The sequence below is a fragment of the Platichthys flesus genome, chromosome 6 (genome assembly GCF_949316205.1).
Source record: "Platichthys flesus chromosome 6, fPlaFle2.1, whole genome shotgun sequence".
Classification (NCBI taxonomy): Eukaryota; Metazoa; Chordata; class Actinopteri; order Pleuronectiformes; family Pleuronectidae; genus Platichthys; species Platichthys flesus.
In genome coordinates this window covers 26,017,195-26,035,178 of record NC_084950.1, presented here as the reverse complement: position 1 = coordinate 26,035,178, position 17,984 = coordinate 26,017,195, and the positions used below count along the sequence as shown (strand labels likewise).

Sequence of the window (17,984 nt, the reverse complement as noted above, 5' to 3'; positions counted from 1 at the left end):
AATATGTCATCAATATCATTTAAAATAATGTTTTAGTGTGTTTCCCGTCGCGATACGCTCGCGTCAAGCGAAAAAAATAGACTCGCTAGGCAGCCATTTTGCCAGGCCTATTCCATAAAACAATCTGAATATCTTCAAGGGGGGGCTGTTGATACACATATGTAGTTTGAGGGCGATGGACCCATGATCACGGAAGTTACAGCGATTTTGTGTGTCATGGCAAGCTGATGAACTTTGAGCCACGCCATTAATAATCCGTCTGATGAAAAGTCACAGTTACCTTATGCCTACATTATCAATGTCCTGAGACCCATTTGACACAGTTTGACATGGTTTTTCAAAGTGGATGAGGAGAAATACATCCAAGTGTAAGACGTACCAAAAACAAGACATTTCCTGCTGCCACCAGGGGGCGCTTTGATTTTAAGTCACGATTTCTGTATAGATGTCTTCAGGTCGCGACTCTTCTCTTACATGTCTAGTTTGGACTCGATTGGACCAAATATGTCGTGAGGATCAGTGGAGGCTAAATGAGGGGCATTTCCGTAGGTGGCGCTGTTGAGCCATTTTCGCACGCCCATTTCCAAATACTCTAGAATACATACATTTTAACCACTTTCGAATTTACTGCAAACTTTTAAAACTTTATGAAAACGTTAAAAAACGCTCAGAATAATCTTTTCAATTTAAATTCCCTTTAAAAAAAATTTGTGACTTATTATAACAGTAAAGCTCGCCTGACAATCAAGTTTTCCTCAACGTGAGAATAATGAGACACTGCAGCAAACAGCTGCTAATTCAGCAACTTACATTTGGAGCCAGAATCTGAGCATTGATTTCTCAATCCAGAATTAATCATTTTTAGGAGTCTCTTTAAAACTGTCCATCGTCAGCTAGGGTTCGTTTCTAATGACGAAAGAAAATCTGAAACACTGTGACTTCTACAGAGAATATGATTAATAGAGATTTCAGACCGATCTGAAGAGGGCTCAGTGACTTAGACAGAAAAGAGTGTAGCATGTTTCCTCACTATGATTTAGAATCGAATAATTATGAAATGTATTTATTTCATTTCTCCTCTTGGTCCTATTGAGATAAAGTTTAAAAAATAAATACAAGCAGTGACACATTCAACCAAAACACCCACTATAACACAGAAGCACAGAACAGACACAGAAACACACAGGCATTCAATAGCAAACATCAATGAAAATACAAATCACAATTGAAAACCATTCTAAAAGATACATGAGTCTGCGTAACAAAAGAACTTAACCCCACACAATTATAAGATTACAAGAGCATAAGATACTGAAGTTGTCGTTAAGGAAATATATTCTTTAACATGTTTCCGTACCATAGTGCCAAGATTACATGAACATGTAAGAACTCATCTGTCGATCCCAGCCTCGACCAGTGGAACAATTTACGAACTGGTTTTATTGAGGTCATGGAAGAGAAATCTGGAAATCCTCACATTTACTCACCAGTGAATTCCTCCAAATTTTGGCTAAAGATTCAAATATAAATTCTATATTGATAATTGAATATGTAAGATTAAACAACTCATCATTTGAGCTCTGCCAACAATGTCCCTCTTTCTGTTTTCCAACCAAACAAATCTGTCTGTGTGAGTTTGCTGCCTGGACTTCTTCAGTTGTAATCGCATCAACTGATCAAACAGAGACACTGATGCACCTCTAGTGTAAACTGCTGTTGCACTGTGGGGACTGTCTCTCGCCCTGTCAGTCTCACTTGGACCACCATGGGCCCTTTCACTGCTCTCGCTCTACATTTCAATAAAGGCCAAAAATATCAATCAAAAAGAAAGAGAAAGAAAACAATCTGGTCTGAAGAGTTCAACAGATACAGTAATTACCTGCAAAGGGGACGAAAACACTCAGTGGTTTGACACCCCCACCCATCTATGCTCTACTTAGAACTCGTACGGAGAAACAAACAGCGTGACCTTTGTGAGGTAGCGGCCCAGCAGGGCGTTGCGCTCCAGCTCACTCATCTCCACCTCAGCCTCCAAAGTGGCAGGACCCTTTATTGGCGTCACCAGGAGGAGGGTGCCTGTCTGTCGGCCTGAGCGCTGCACGCTGAAGTGGCCCCGTCCACGGCCGCCCGCCAGGCCGAAACGCAGAGTGTCGCCCAGCACGCGTGCCGCCGAAACCCGGAAGAGGACCCGAGGGGCGGACATGTTGGACCCCACAGAGAGGAAATGGAAAGAGATTGAGTTTGGTGCCTGAGTGCAAGCCTTGTCTCCAAGCATGCACGGGTTCCTCTCACAGCGCCTGGAGACAGTGAAACATTAAGAAAGGTTGTTACAGAGGAATAAAACAATCAAAGCTTTAATGACATAAACATATCTGTCAGTGACAATGGTAGTGTAGCTGGAGCAGCGACAATTACACTCAGAAAATGAATACACAAAAAAAAAATATACACATAATAATAGTACTAGCATGCCAAACATTTACTGGTTTTAGCTACGAAAATTTGATAATAACTTTCATGACTGAAATATACCATAGTAATTCAGCTGCCAGAATAAATCAAAACTCAGACGACTATATTTAGTTGCCATCCACGACGATTATGCTTTATGCCTCTCGACCAATCATTTGATCACCTGACTGGACTCCCAGCAGGGCGTCTGCAGGGCGCCAAACATCAGTCTGACTCGCTGCTCGGTTACTGCTCGTGGAGGGAAGCTAAATGATGGGTGTAGAAAGGAGGTGGCCGACAACAATGTGAAAGTCATTGTTTTCTTAACTTCTCTCCATATCTGTCATAAATTAGATCTGTGTCTTTGAGATGACAGGTTTATGGTTTTCTATAGCTCCTCTGCCTGTTTGCATTCTTCACTAGTTGCTTTGTTTGCAGTTTCATTGTTACAGTTTATTTTAAGGTATTTGGGCTGTCAGAGGCTTACATGTTGTCGACCACTGTCTCCAGGGTCAGGGGATGACTCTTGTAGACTTAGCGAAAGCCTCAATTCTTATTTCTGTGTAATTAACAGTGACTTGACATTAGACAGTTTACTGAAGGTAAATGGTCTGTATTTATACAGAGCTTTTCTTTCATGTTCTGTCAGTTTAGATTGTGTATTTCTGCCTCTGTGTTTTCTGTTTCCTGTTTTATTTTGTAGTCTCTGTTCCTTGTGGGTTGTTTCTGTGTTCACTTCCTGTCTTGGTGATCATCTTTCTAACTACTCATGTGTTGCACCTGTTGTCAATTACCCCTGCCTTCCCTGTGTGTATTTAAGCCTCTGTCCTTCCCCTTGTCCGCTGTCGGGTTGTCTGTTTTACCTGCTGTGTTTCATGTTACTGTTCTCGCTGTCTTCCTCTTCTTGCTGTCTTGTTGTTCTTGTTCTGATTCCTCTTGTCATTCTTGTCAATGTTCCATGGTTTGGTCCTTTCCTGCGTTCCTTCCCTGTCCTGAACTCCTCTTGTAAGTTTCCTTGTGTTTTTGTCCTCTTGTTCTTGTTCATGTCTTTTCAGTGTTTCAACTCCTTTAGTTTTTGTGTTTGTGTAGTTAAAGCCTCTTTTTATATTAAATACTCTTTTGTTAAACTACCTCTGCTCCTGGGTCCATCTAACTTCACACAACCCTGACATTTTCTAGTCTTGATGACCACTCAAAGCACTTTACATACAGTTTATTGCCATTCATCCATTCACACACACACACTCATACATGGCATCTATAGGGGCGGCTGTGGCTGAGGGTTAGAGCGGTCGTCCTCCAACCTGAAGGTCGGCAGTTCGACCCCCAGTCGGACCCATCTGCATGCCGAAGTGTCCTTGGGCGAGATGCTGAACCCCGAATGGCCCCCCATAAAATAACTAAGTGCTGCTTATAGATGCACTGTATGAATGTGTGTGTGAATGGTGAACCTGAATGTAAAGCGCTTTGAGTGGTCATCAAGACTAGAAAAGCGCTATATAAATACAAAACCTTTTACTATTTATCTATGTGTAGCTCCTTCTCTATCATACATCAACCAGGTTGTTGGTTCAATTCCCTGTCTCCCCCATCCCGCATGCTGAATTCCTTGGGCAACATAGAGAAGCAATATATAAAGATTTACCATGCGGAATGGTTTTTTGGCAAGTAGACAACATGCCCCAATTTATTACTGGTTTCTTTTGGAAGGAGATGGAAGGGATTGGGTCACGGTATCATCAGATCAGCATGCTTCGTATGAACGCAGATTTTCATGATATTTAAGGAGTGCTGTGAAACCTACCACAGGAGCATGCTGGGTTATCTATCATATTTTAGGGTTGACCTTACTATGTAAAGCACCTTGAGAGACTGTACGTTGTGATTTGGCACTACTCAAATAAAACTGAATTGAACTGAAATTAATTTCTTTGTTTGGATGTCTTGTGAATCCGTTTCGATGAGATGTCTTGTTTGTAACTCTGAAATGCTGAATGTTGCACCGACACTGAACCCCATATTCCCACGGAAGTGCAGCATACAGGCAATGTAAGAATGTGTGTGTAGATGGCTGAATGAGAATTGTACTGTTAGTTGTATTTACTATATACAAGAGTGAGGCGGACTGCCAAATATAACATCAATCATCAGAGTAGGAACTCTACAGAAACTGAGCCAAAGTTGTGATAGAGGACGAGATCTGTGTTCTTGGAGTCCTGGTTACTGAAAGCTATATTTCAGCCTTTTTACTGGATAAAACCAGTATCGCTTATTTACCATAGTTGTAGACAGTTCAAGATACAGGAAGTTTCCATCCAGGACTTTGGGGCAACATTAGCCATTTTCAACTCTGGAGAATGTCCACAGAATTGGATTCAGATTGGATTCAGACTATCTTGGACAATGAGCACCACCCAATTCACAGAACTCTCATAGTACAGAGGAGTCTATTCAGTGCCAGACTCCTGTCACTGTCATGCTCATCCGAAAGGCTGAGGAGGTCCTTTGTCCCCAGGGCCATTCGGTTTCATAACGGCACATAGAGGGGGGAGGGAGATCTTCCCCGCATGAGTCAACCGATGAGTCGACCATATTTGTGGCATCTATTGCACTTCTGTCCGTCCTGGGAGAGGGATCCCTCACATGTGACTATCTCTGAGGTTTCTATGTATTTTTACCCTGTTAAAGGTTTTTTTAGTAGTTTTTCCTCACTCTTGCTGAGGGTTAAGGACAGATGGTGTCACACCATGTTAAAAGCCCTGTTAAAGCCCTTTGAGACGAATTGTAATTGTGAATATGGGCTATAAGAACACTTTCCTACTGGACACTGACACAATCACATCATTGCATTCCATTCCTGTATCTGTAAATATGTTCTCTGTATGTGATTTATGTGATTTATGTATGTATGTCAATGTTGTGTCAAGTGTACAAGCTACTGGATGATCTGAATTTCCCTCTGGATTAATAAAGTATCTATCTATCTATCTATCTATCTATCTCTGGAGTTTGCCTTTCACATATGATGAAGACAACGAGGGTTATTCATTAAGACGCGTTCACAACAACACAGACATCTACAGAGCGTTCAGGTGAGGGGTGGTGCAGCAGGCTGGGCTGAAGCAGGACGTAACGTATTGATTCCACTGCAGAAATCAGGTGTTTTTGTTCAGTTCAGTTCGACACCGGTGTTGGTCCTTTTATTTCCTCCGCTCTGAAATTTATGTTTCATATACAGCGCCTCTGGTAAATGACAGGATGATACACAATGATTGGTTTAAGAAATTGACAAAACTCAAAGGTTTTTTTGAGCTTTCACTTGTTCTGTGATACAGTACGTAGTTCATCGTTGTTGGAAAAGACCTTCCTGTCACCTCTGTGGGTGTTGGTAAAGGCCAGAGAGAAATGAAGAGCTCAGATGAGGTAAAGATGATTTGATCCCAGAAAGTGTGTGTCAGAATGACATGATCTTACATTGGTGATGTCTTGATGTACGTGGCATTTTTCATGTGAGGACACTCCACTGTCACGCATTGGAACCCCCCGTATGTGTTCACACACAACTGGTTCCCTGTGCAGTTGTGAATGTGGTTTTCACACTCGTCGATGTCTGGACAAAGAAGAGCAGAGATTACAACCACAACTAACTAGTAACTGATAAGATCATCAGTGAACGCTAACCTCTGCAGCTACGGCCATCAGCGGCGAGGTCATATCCTGCTGGACAGAAGCAGTGGAAGCTGCCTGGAGTGTTCACACACTGATGGACGCAGAGCCGGCCGGGCTGACCGAGAGGAAACAGACGACACTCGTCGATGTCTGGAACATGGGACACAGGGCGGTTAGTGGTAATTAAGAACAAATTGGTTGTTTATATGAAGAAAATATATCACCTGTGCAGATGTTGTTGTCGCGGCCTGATATGGTGAAACCCACATCACAGGTGCAGCGGGTGGAGCCCAGGAAGTGGGTACAGTGAGACGGTCGTACAGAAGAGGAGGGAGAGGAAGATGTGGGTGATGAGGAGGAGAGAGTAGAGGCTAGAATTGCTGAGTGGGAAGAAGAGGTGGAGGAGGACCCTGACAGAGCAGCAGAGACAGGGAGGGATGACGAGGTAGATGAGGAGGAGGAGGAGGAGGAGGAGGAGGGAGCAGCAGGAGAGAAAGAGGCCAGGGAGTTAGCGGTGCTGTTGAAACCTAAGAAGAAAAAGAGAAAGATAACTTTAGAGAATCAAATTATAAAAAATAGCTAAACTGCACCCATGAAACCAGAGGGAGTTGTTAATTTAGCTGATCGCTTGACTCACTTCTGCACTTTGGCTGTTGGCCGCTCCAATTCAGAGACTCCAGACACACCCGGGTCCTCGGGCCGATCAGCTCATAGCCGGGTTTGCAAATGAAGTGAACCTCGTGTCCAACGCCAAACACCCTGCCCAGTCTGAGGCCGTGAGAGGGGGGCTCTGGTTTTGGGCAGGATCCTGGACCAGATAGAGACATATTGATTTACATCCTGATTATTGTTGGTTTGGTGCAGAAGTAAAGTGGGTCATCCACTAATCCGGAGGTCAATCAATCAATAAATACAGTTTTATTTATTTCGCTAATATTCACAAATCACAGGTCTTGATCCCAGTTTCCCCAATTCTGTGTGCCGAGGTGTCCTTGGGCGAGGTATTGACCCTAAATAACCCCTGGCAGTGTGTGAGTGATGTATGATAGAGAAAGTGCTGTACACAGATGCCCTGTATGAATGAGACTGTAAATGGAAAGACATATATATAAAGACCAATGCGACATCAACTTCCTCCTCCTCATGGGTCACTGAAATGGCCTGAGATGAAGTTATTATCTGCACCTCCTCCTACCAGGTAATCCCCAAGACAAACCTAGTCACAGAGTGTCACCGTATTTCTCACCATTCCTGGTGGTCTTAAAGATGGCGATGGTGCTGTTGTGCAGGGCGCTAATCTTTTTCCTGAGGGTGCGGAGGCCCTGCTGGTACGATGCCTCATGGACTGCCAGCATCTTCTCCACCTGTTGCAGCGAGGTCAGCAGGTTGTGAGTGGACGCACACTCCTGTGGGATGAGGACAAGATGACTGATTCTCTGATGATGCATTAATTGGTTCTATTAGGTTGAGAGAACTGTGAACCATAACAGCAACAGCTGAAATTGGTTGTTAGATCCACCATCAATATAACAGCTTTAAAGATAAGGAATCATAAAACGAACATGCAATAAAAAAAAAGTCTGAACTACAACAACACAAGAGTGTCGCTACATTGTGTTATTAAAGGGACTCACACTGTCGACATGTATTTCTCCACTACTCCAGCAGAGGAAGAGGACGATGACACCAGACTAACTCCAGTCTGTCTCCAGTTTCAGGTGTGAGCTCCAAACATAGAGGTGAGGTTTTCAAATGCACACTAACACCCGGGTGAAAACTGGCCCTGAGCCCGCCGCTGACCTCAAACTACACAACACAACACACCGCTGCCATCAACACAACGTAATGCAACGCAACACACCACTACACACTGCTATCATTAAAGCAATGCAACACAAACACTGCTGCCATCAACACGACATAACGCAACACACACACTGCGGCCATCAACACGACACAACACACTACTGCCATCAACACGACACAACACACTACAGCCATCAACACGACACAACACACTACTTCCAGCAACACGAGACAACACACTCCTGCCATCAACATGACACAACACACTATTGACATCAACACAACACAACACAACACACTACTTCCATCAACACAACACACTTCTTCCATCAACACGAGACAACACACTACTGCCATCAACACGACACAACACACTACTGCGATCAACACAATACATCACACTGCTGCCATCAACACAACACAACACTATTGCGATCAACACAATTCCATGTTCATTTAAGAATGTACTGTTTTCATGTCTGCATACAAAAAACTGAAACTTCTTCCAACTTCTGACAAAGTCTGTCAGCGAAATACTTACATTTGTGTATCCTCAATTATAAACGGTGTGCAGCACCAAACACTTTGATGTCTCCTTGTTCCCCCTGTTCCTTTTCTGTCTAAAGCATATTTTAGTATTCGGTCAATCATTTCCTTATTATTATTTATCATTTTTAAACCAGCTCGGACTGATTTAATCTTTATCAAGTATCATTTTCAGAAAATCATTGGATTCAACTGTTTTGTCCCTTTGATAATTTGTATATCAGACATAAATAAAATATATAACATATACAGCATATATCAGCTACTACAATACAGACTCGTGTGATGTGTCATTTCATTTTTCAGTCTTCAGATTCAAAATCTTTACTGAAAAAGAGATTTACATCTCTTATAGACCTTAAGACTCTTAAAAAAGCTTGCAATTAGAAAGACATTTGCATTTAAACATTTTAACTCAATTTTATACAGAGTATGTATTTTCTCTTGATTTAAAAGGCCAGTCTGCTCTAAAATAGTTTTCTTGTGAAGACAAGACCATAACAGCATTACACCAGGTCAGTAACAACAGTATTACCCATTCAAAATCGATTGGGCGATCAAGTCCCCAAAAACGAAACTCTGTTTATTATCCCTCTTGGCATATGATAAATTGTTTTATTGACTTTATTAAATTAAATGTAAAAATATTAAGAATTTAATGAATAAAACTACACTTCCAGCAAACAGCACTGGTGTGGTAAACATTAATATTCAGAGTTGCTCTGTCATGTCGTTCCCATGCTTCTGGGCTTTTGACCCATTACAAGAAGAAGAAAGTTTACCTGGACCCCATCACATGTTACAAGCATCTTGTGGACACAACTAAACTTTCAACAGAACATGACACATAAAGCATGGTATAATTAAAAGGATTGTTAGAGGTGTGATTAGCAGAAAGGGTCCAGTATTCCACAAAAACAACAAACATATACAAATAATGTAACGAAGAGCAGACACTGCTGTTAGACACGTCTGCACACTGAGGACATGATTATCCAGCCTCAGTAGAGACACCAACAAATGATCTCATGTCACCTGTACTAACCTGAGCAGAGGAGGAGCACACATGATGAAGAGTCAGAAGCAACATAACAAGCCCAGCGGCCTTCATCCTGATGAACCCTCAGCAGCACGGAACAGGACAAGCAGGAGACTGGCTCTTTGTCTTCAGCTCCTCCACTGCTGCTCCAAACCTAAATCATCTCCTCTCTCTTGCTCTGTTTCTTTTTGAGGGCACTCATTGACAAACACCCTCCTCCACCTTCACTATGTCAGGTATTGTAGAGGCTGGAGGAGGAGGAGGAGGAGGAGGAGGAGGAGTGCGCCTCCCACATCTGAAACAGACTTTCACTAATTTTAAGCTATCAGCATGAACCCAAAAATATACTGGAAAATTATAAGGAGAGTCAGCTGGCAGTGGTGTCTTTTAATCATCATCTGCACAACAAAGCAGCTACATTGTGGTGACTACTTCAAATTCAGGAACTGCAACTTTAAACTCCCACCTTTTTGAAGCCTTAAAACATGCTGTCTTGCAGGATAATGCCGTGTGGGCTCCTAAATGACAGGGCGCCAGTTGGCCCCGCCCGGATCGCTTGTCCCTTAACCCCCATCCCCCCAGAAAAGAAACTGCTTGATTTGAATAGATCCTAAAAGATCCCCACAGCAGCTAGAAGTCTGCACTTAAATCTTATGAACTCAGAGTCATATGTATATAAGGCATGATAATGGCAGAGTACGAACACACACTATAACTCCTATGAGCGTTTCTACACACGACTCTTTGGAAATCCTTAGTAGATGGTGGATTTGAGAAAAACAAATAAAACATTACAATTGCTTGTTTTAAACGTCCCCAAAAAGGTCTGATTTTTGTGCCTACACATTCCAAACTAGATCTTTCTTCTTTCTTCTTGACACACACCACTGAGTGTCTAATTAAGGCCATGACCAAGCCCCACAGACATGCTATAGAAAGGTTCTGTGGAATTGTCCCATAGTCATTAAAGAATTGTGAAAGTGTGGCTTTTCTAGGAATCATGTACCCAAACAATGTTTTATTATTTCCATACTATGCATTTGTATATTTGTACATCGTATTTGTTTGGGACTGCTTTTAGTTTATTTGTGCCTACGCCTGAAACTCATTACAAAGTGTCCTAAAATAGATATGTTAGTTCCCCTTGGGGAGTTTAAATGAATGGTTGATGGCTATTTAGCTTTATCCTCTAATTGTACGTTTTTCCTTGAATTGCTTTCATGTTCTGTATTTTTATGCATCTTAATTACATACTGTGTTTATTCATTATCTATATCTGAATTTTTTTGTATCCAATCACTCGACATCATTGTGTGTGAAGGCTTCCCTCAAAGATTCATCGAGTATAAATTAAGGTTAAAGATAATTATATTAATGTGCACAGGCCTTCAGTGTCAAAGACAGTTTGTTTATTTAAACAAAAATAAAAGGTGATTCAATTTTCTGTAACAGAAAAAGTCCCATTAAGGTTTCTTGTCCATCCTGAAACAGGAGGGAATATTATGAATGGCCTGATATAGTCAGCACTAAATAAAGAGAACAATTGACCTTATGGATGGTGGAGTCTTTTGATCCACCAGTGATATTCATGGTCTCCAGAGGATGAGGTGTGATGAATTTGCTGAATCCCTAACCTTTACCTGTAGCGTCACCGTGAGGTTTTGTGTGATATATTTGTCAGATTGTCAGGAGCTCTGGATACCAATCCTCCTTCACCTAATTCATAGGACTGTGCCCATGTCATCCTTCTAAATAGTGGGCGTGTAAGCAGCAAATTCAAATGTATTTGTTTTCCAGTGTTTCTCTACAAGTTACTGCTGGTTAATATGGCATTGGCAGTATGTAAATAACTCTCCAAACCTGTGCATCATGAAAACTTTGAGCTGCTGAAGGTTCTACAAGAAAAGACAGAGGATCACATCATCAGGCGTCATCCTCTGGGAACCATGAATGCCTGTAGATGATTTCATGACAATGCAGACTATAGTTCTTGAAATGCTTCAGCCTTGAGAAACAATGATCGACAGAAAGACAAACTAACGTTGGCAGCTATAAGCACTACTGCCTGTTCTTATTCTAAAGAGGGAAAAAGATAAGACATCGTAGAGTAGATTTTTGAGACTTTGGTTATTTCTGAAGTTGTGTGGGATCATGGGAGTCATCACAATTGCAGTCAATTTCTTCAGGTCATGATTTCCTCAATCTCCATCATTCAGGTGTTTTTTTACTGCATGGGCATCATCCTCTCTAATAGACCCGCTGATTAAATATTGAAACACAAAATAAAGCAGCTTCATGTTAAACATCAGTTTTTCTCTGACTCTGTTTCTATCTACCTACCTACCTACCTTCTCTCTCTGATGCTATCACACTGTCCTAATAATGACAAAGACAGATGTGGTACTGCATATAATAATACTAACAATCATAATAATACTGAAACATGTATTTGGACACTGATTTGGACATCAGCAACCATGGGAGCTCTGAGACACTGCCCTGTGTTATACAAATAGAACTTGTTATATGACTGTGATCACTTCAAAGTTAAGCTGAAGAGCACAGAGAAGGGGCCACTTTATTAGGTACACCAGGAAAATTCAATTCAACAGCCCTGCATTAAATTTTACAAAGATTACAATACTCCGTTTTTATTGATATTGTCAGATACGTGTAAATTCAATGAACATGTAACTGTACCTATAAGTGGCCACTGAGTGCAAAGAGGAGAAAAGAAAAATATAGCCAAACAAGTTAAATGTACAACAAAATGCATTTAATTCAAAAACTGCAGAATAAGAACAGAACTGGGTGAATCTCTGAATGACTTTGTGTGAACTGCTGTCTGATGGATAAGCTCTCATTGAAATGCACACTGGAAGGCTATTTGGTGGCTGCTGAAAGAAGTTGACTCAAAGACAATGTCAGGGCTAGCAGAATGGCCAGGCAGTCAGTCCGGTACAAACAAATCCAACAAGGAGCAGACAATAGGGAAGTCCAGGATTAAACGTAGAAGGGGTCAGGAGCCAAGTGGGAAAACACTGGAAGGCTAGGCACGAACTCACTAAACGATCTGGCAGAGGACAAAGGAAACAGGCAGGCAGATATACTGGGGGAACTAATGAGTAGATGGAAGACAGGTGCATCTGTGGGTGGGGCCGGTGAAGGGATCTGTGGAACGAGGAAGTGCAGAGCAGGAGGGGAGTGGCTGAGTTCTGAAATCACAAATGGATTAGTATGCAAAACTTATGATAGGACAAATTAAAATATTAATAAGAGGGTGAATTCGTGACAGATAAATAAAGAGGCCCGGGAGATGCCCTAGCACTCTTCTTTATCGTATCTTAATTAGATAGGAATCTTAATCTCTAATTAAAATGATATCATGGAATGGATTTGTGATTAAAACAGAGTTAGTGGACACAGTATGAAGCCTGATGGCACCTCACTCCGACATCACTTAATCAAATATAAACTATGATGACACCATGAGATCTAAGGCAGGTTCAAGTCCTCAGGGCAGGATGTGTTACTCCTGGTAGTCCCCAGATGATTAGTTTAGATGTTGGATCAACAGCAGGACATTGGGTGGAGACAATCTACTGGACGATTCTGATTGATGACTCTCTGAAATCACTCCCTAACACTCAATACTTCCATCTGTTGTGAGCAGTATATTCATATTTCAAACTCATTGCAATCATCATCGTCATCGTCATCGTCATTGCTTGACTTCATCATTACAAATGGAGTTACTCCACCTTAATTTTCACTTTATAGAGCATCACATTGCAGCATTGTAGAAAGTAAACTAACCTTTAAACATTTTAAGGTTGTGGTTGAAAGATACAATGTTAATGTAGCTGTGGCTCAGGGGTTTGAGCGGTCGTCCTTTAACCAGAAGGTGGGTAGCTAGATCCCAGTCTTCTGCATGCTGAAGTGTCCTTGGGCAAGATATTGAACCCCAAACTTTCCTCTCTCCCCCATTTTTCTGCGCTCACCCCAGCCTGTCGAGGCAGATGGACACACATCTAGTCTATTTCTGTTAAAGGTTTCTCCCAATTAATCCACGGTCCCCAAGTGTTTGCACAATGTGGGAACTGTTGGGTTTCTCTCTAATATTTGGGGGTCTTCTCCTGACTTTGTAAAGGGCCTTGAGTTGAATACATTGTCTCTGTGCTGGCTGAGCCTGGCTTCAGTGGAAGCTCTCACAGGTCCTCACTACTGGAGTAAAGAAAGAGGGAGTGATAAGGTAGCTGGTGAAAGTTGTGCTAAACTGTCTTTGTTCCTGTTATACATTGCCCCTAGATGGTTCCTAACAATAAGTTACTACGGGGGTCGTTTAAAAAAATAGACAAGTGTTATTACAACCAACAACCTGTATCTTAGATCCCATTCCTACCAACTTACTTAAAGACATTCTGCCCCTAATTGATAGTTCGTTACTTAACATTATCAATCTGTCATTATCATCAGGTTATGTACCACAGTCTTTTAAAATAGCTGTCATCAAACCCCTACTCAAAAAACCCACCCTAGACCCAGAGGTTTTAGCCAATTACAGACCAATATCTAACCTCTCCTTCATTTCTAAAATCTTAGAAAAAGTGGTAGCCAATCAGCTGTGTGAGTTTCTCCAGGAAAATAATATATATGAAGACTTTCAATCGGGGTTTAGAGCCAATCACAGTACAGAGACAGCCTTGGCAAAAGTCACTAATGACCTTTTAATAGCCTCAGATCAGGGACTTGTGTCTGTCCTCGTTCTGTTAGATCTCAGTGCAGCATTCGACACAATTGACCATCAAATTTTATTACAAAGACTAAAACAGTTAATTAACATTAATGGAACCGCCCTTAACTGGTTTAAATCGTATTTTTCTGATCGCTCCCAATTTGTGCAAATTAATGATGAGTCATCTGTGCGCACCAAAGTTAATCATGGTGTTCCACAGGGCTCTGTGCTCGGCCCAATTTTATTCTCATTATATATGCTTCCACTAGGAAACATTATCAGGACACACTCTGTAAATTTCCACTGCTATGCGGATGACACCCAGTTATATTTGTCAATAAAACCTGAACAAAGTAATCAATTAACTAAACTTCGAACATGTCTCAAGGACATAAAAACCTGGATGACCCGCAATTTTCTCTTATTAAACTCAGACAAAACAGAGGTTATAATACTTGGCCCCAAACACCTTAGAGATGCATTATCTAATGATATAGCTGCGCTAGACGACATTGCCCTTGCTTCCAATGAAACAGTCAGGAACTTGGGAGTGATCTTCGATCCTGATTTATCCTTTAATAGTCACTTAAAACAAATTTCTAGGACCGCTTTTTTCCACTTGCGTAATATTTCAAAAATTAGACATGTCCTTTCACAAAAAGATGCAGAAAAACTAGTCCACGCCTTTGTTACATCGAGACTGGACTATTGTAATTCATTATTATCAGGCTCCAGCAGGAAGTCGTTAAAGACTCTACAGCTTGTCCAAAATGCTGCAGCACGTGTCCTGACGAGAACAAAGAGAAGAGAGCACATTTCTCCAATATTAGCATCGCTACACTGGCTTCCAGTTAAATCTAGAATAGAATTTAAAATTCTCCTCCTCACCTTCAAGGCCCTTAATAATATAGCGCCTTTATACCTTAAAGAACTGTTAATACCTTATAAACCCACTAGAGCACTCCGCTCCCAGAATTCAAGCCTACTTGTCGTCCCTAAATTCTCTAAAAGTAGAGTAGGAGCCAGAGCTTTTAGCCATCAAGCCCCTCGGCTGTGGAATAATCTACCACTTTCAGTTCGGGAGGCAGTCACCATCTGTTCGTTTAAAAGTAGGCTCAAAACCTTTCTTTTTGATAAAGCTTATAGTTAGAGCTAATTAGTGCGCCAGAACGTTACTTGTTCTATTTTATGACACATGACACACGGAGCTTCTCTTTCCAGCTTCTCCTTCCTCTTCTCCATCCCTATCCCCCTTCCCCGGAATCCCTTTGCTTTATCACCCGCAGATCCAGGGCCTCTGTGGCCGCACCATGGATTACGGTTTGTGGATCGCGCACCGGGGGTCGCGGTGTTGGATCCAGTGTGGCGGATTCTGAGTCATGTGGGCTGATCGTGGTGCTGGTGGCGGACCCTGTGTCGCGTTGGCATTGGGCACGGGCGGTGGACCAGGACCGCAGTGGTGGCTTGTGATGGGTCCTCCTGGTGGGCGGCGGTGGACGGTGACTGAGGACTGAAGTGGCGTCTGGTCTGGATGGTGGATCGTGGTCTAGATGGTTGCTGAGCATGGACTGTGCTTCATCAATGCTGCTAGAGACTTTGATTATTGCTGATGTTCTCCTGCACGTGGCATCTATTGCACTTCTGTCCGTCCTGGGAGAGGGATCCCTCACATGTGGCTCTCTCTGAGGTTTCTACATATTTTTACCCTGTTAAAAGGGTTTTTTGTAGTTTTTCCTTACTCTTGCTGAGGGTTAAGGACAGAGGATGTCACACCCTGTTAAAGCCCTATGAGATGAATTGTAATTTGTGAATATGGGCTATACAAATAAAATTTGATTGATTGATTGATTGATTATTAAGTCTTAATCTGTCGGGCAGTTCTGATCGCATTAAGAAAGGGAAAGTCATCCAAAGATGGAAGCTTGGGCTAGCCCCTGCAGCCCTGTAATAAGTAGGATCTTAAAGTGACCACAAAGCATAATTATATATAATGTTGCCTAGTAATACACTTTCTGCTTAGTTAGAAGATTCCAGAATGGGAGTCATTCTGCCCCTGAGAAAATTCTGCTCCCGAAGAGGCTGAAGTACATTCCTTCATATTTTTTAATGTAAAGCTTTTATGTCTCATAACAAGTCCCATTTAACATGTCACACATAACAAGCTAGTTTGGATTGAATTGCTACGGCAGGACTGAGCCCATCGTTAATTGGTCACAGCTGGGTCTCCAGCTGATCAACAAGACTGAGTGAAGAATCGTAACTCAGATTAGACCTGAGCAGCGATGACTCTGCCTTGGACTTGGACACGAGCATTGATATTTTTCTGTTTAGCTTAAGTCCAGGTAAACACAGATCCAAGAGATGCCAGACCAGAACCTGACCTGGATTTTCTATGATTTAAAACTACTACTGGACCCATGAAGAACCAAGAAACCCTTCATCAAGATCCAGTTCCAGTTGTCACTTATTTCACATGGTTGCTATTAAACAGTTGTCAGAACAAAACTTTGTATTCCTCTCTCCTGTTCCTGACTATGTCTGTATTTCCTTCCTTCTGCCTGGCGCATAATTGCATCTCACAGGCATGCATGAATCAGCTTTTTTTTGCTTCTGATATAATACAGAAAACTCTGACAGTTTTTTTTAACAATGCCAACAGTTGCTTGTTTCTATGCACAAATGACCACTGCTGTCTGACCTTTCACCTAATGAGCACTGAGATCTTCTAAAGTCATGTAGCACCACCTTGTGACCAAAGATACACTCTGCAGTTTGCTTACAGTTGCTTACACTCTCATTGCAATTATTGGCTGTAATAATAATGTAAGTACACACCTCAGGAGACCTGGATCTGACTCTTCTTTGGTGACTCAGATTTGCACCAGGATTCAATCGGAACAGAGGCTTTTGCAATTCAGATCCAAAGAATGACCAAAATCTTGTAACTTTGAATAGGATCAATCGACCCGACATAAGGACTGTTAAAGAGGACTGATGCAGTTTCTTTTCTTGCTCTATGCCAGAAGTGGTTTATGCGACATAACAGGTCATGACAAAGCTTCAATCATGAGTAAATGAAAGTGCACACAATGGTTTCAAAGTCAAACTTGAAAGCTGAACCCTGAACATACCTTTCCTGTGTTCTCTGTGATGTCAGGAAACTACATTGGATGACATGGTTATGAGTTGCTCTACACGGTACAACAGCTGAATATCACATCCTTTTCCAGCAGAGGATATGTGCAGAGAATGGACCATTCGTGGATCCAGATGTTGCAGATGCCATGCTGAGCTGAAGAAAACAGCTGGAAGACAGTCACCCTCCTCCACTAGGGGGCATGGCATCTCCACAGGTCACACATAAGGGATTTCCTGTATGGTGAGTCAATGACAGAGCATCTTTAACTTCACAGAGGAGTTCAGTGGAGACAGACCTCAGTGTCCAATTTAGCAGCTTGAATATCTTCTATCACTGGTCTCTCTCTCTCTCTCTCTTCCCCCTGCTGTCTCTTCCTCTCACGCTCACTGTCACGATCGCTCATATCCCAACCCCCTCCACCCCCTCGTCCTGTAGATAATGATTCAGTCTCCCCCTCCTCCAACCCTCTCAGCGGAGTGTTGGATGGTACATCCCGCTGCCATACTCAGCGGTCAACCCCCCCTTCTCAGCGGAGTGTTGGATGGTACAACCCGCTGCCATACTGAGCGGTCAACCCCCCACACTCTCTCTCTCTCTCT

General features: G+C 42.1%; 1 protein-coding gene across 1 annotated transcript; it reads right to left on the bottom strand.

Annotated features, from left to right (window-relative positions):
* Nucleotides 1–1,936: 1,936 nt before the first annotated feature.
* On the bottom strand, nt 1,937–7,568 carry si:dkey-234i14.3 (fibulin-7-like). The gene is made up of 6 exons (XM_062389769.1): nt 7,367–7,568; nt 6,758–6,928; nt 6,345–6,647; nt 6,133–6,270; nt 5,926–6,061; nt 1,937–2,297 (listed from the first exon to the last, which is right to left on the bottom strand). Exons 1-6 carry the CDS (start codon nt 7,566–7,568, stop codon nt 1,937–1,939), a joined length of 1,311 nt encoding a protein of 436 aa, XP_062245753.1.
* Nucleotides 7,569–17,984: the final 10,416 nt, after the last annotated feature.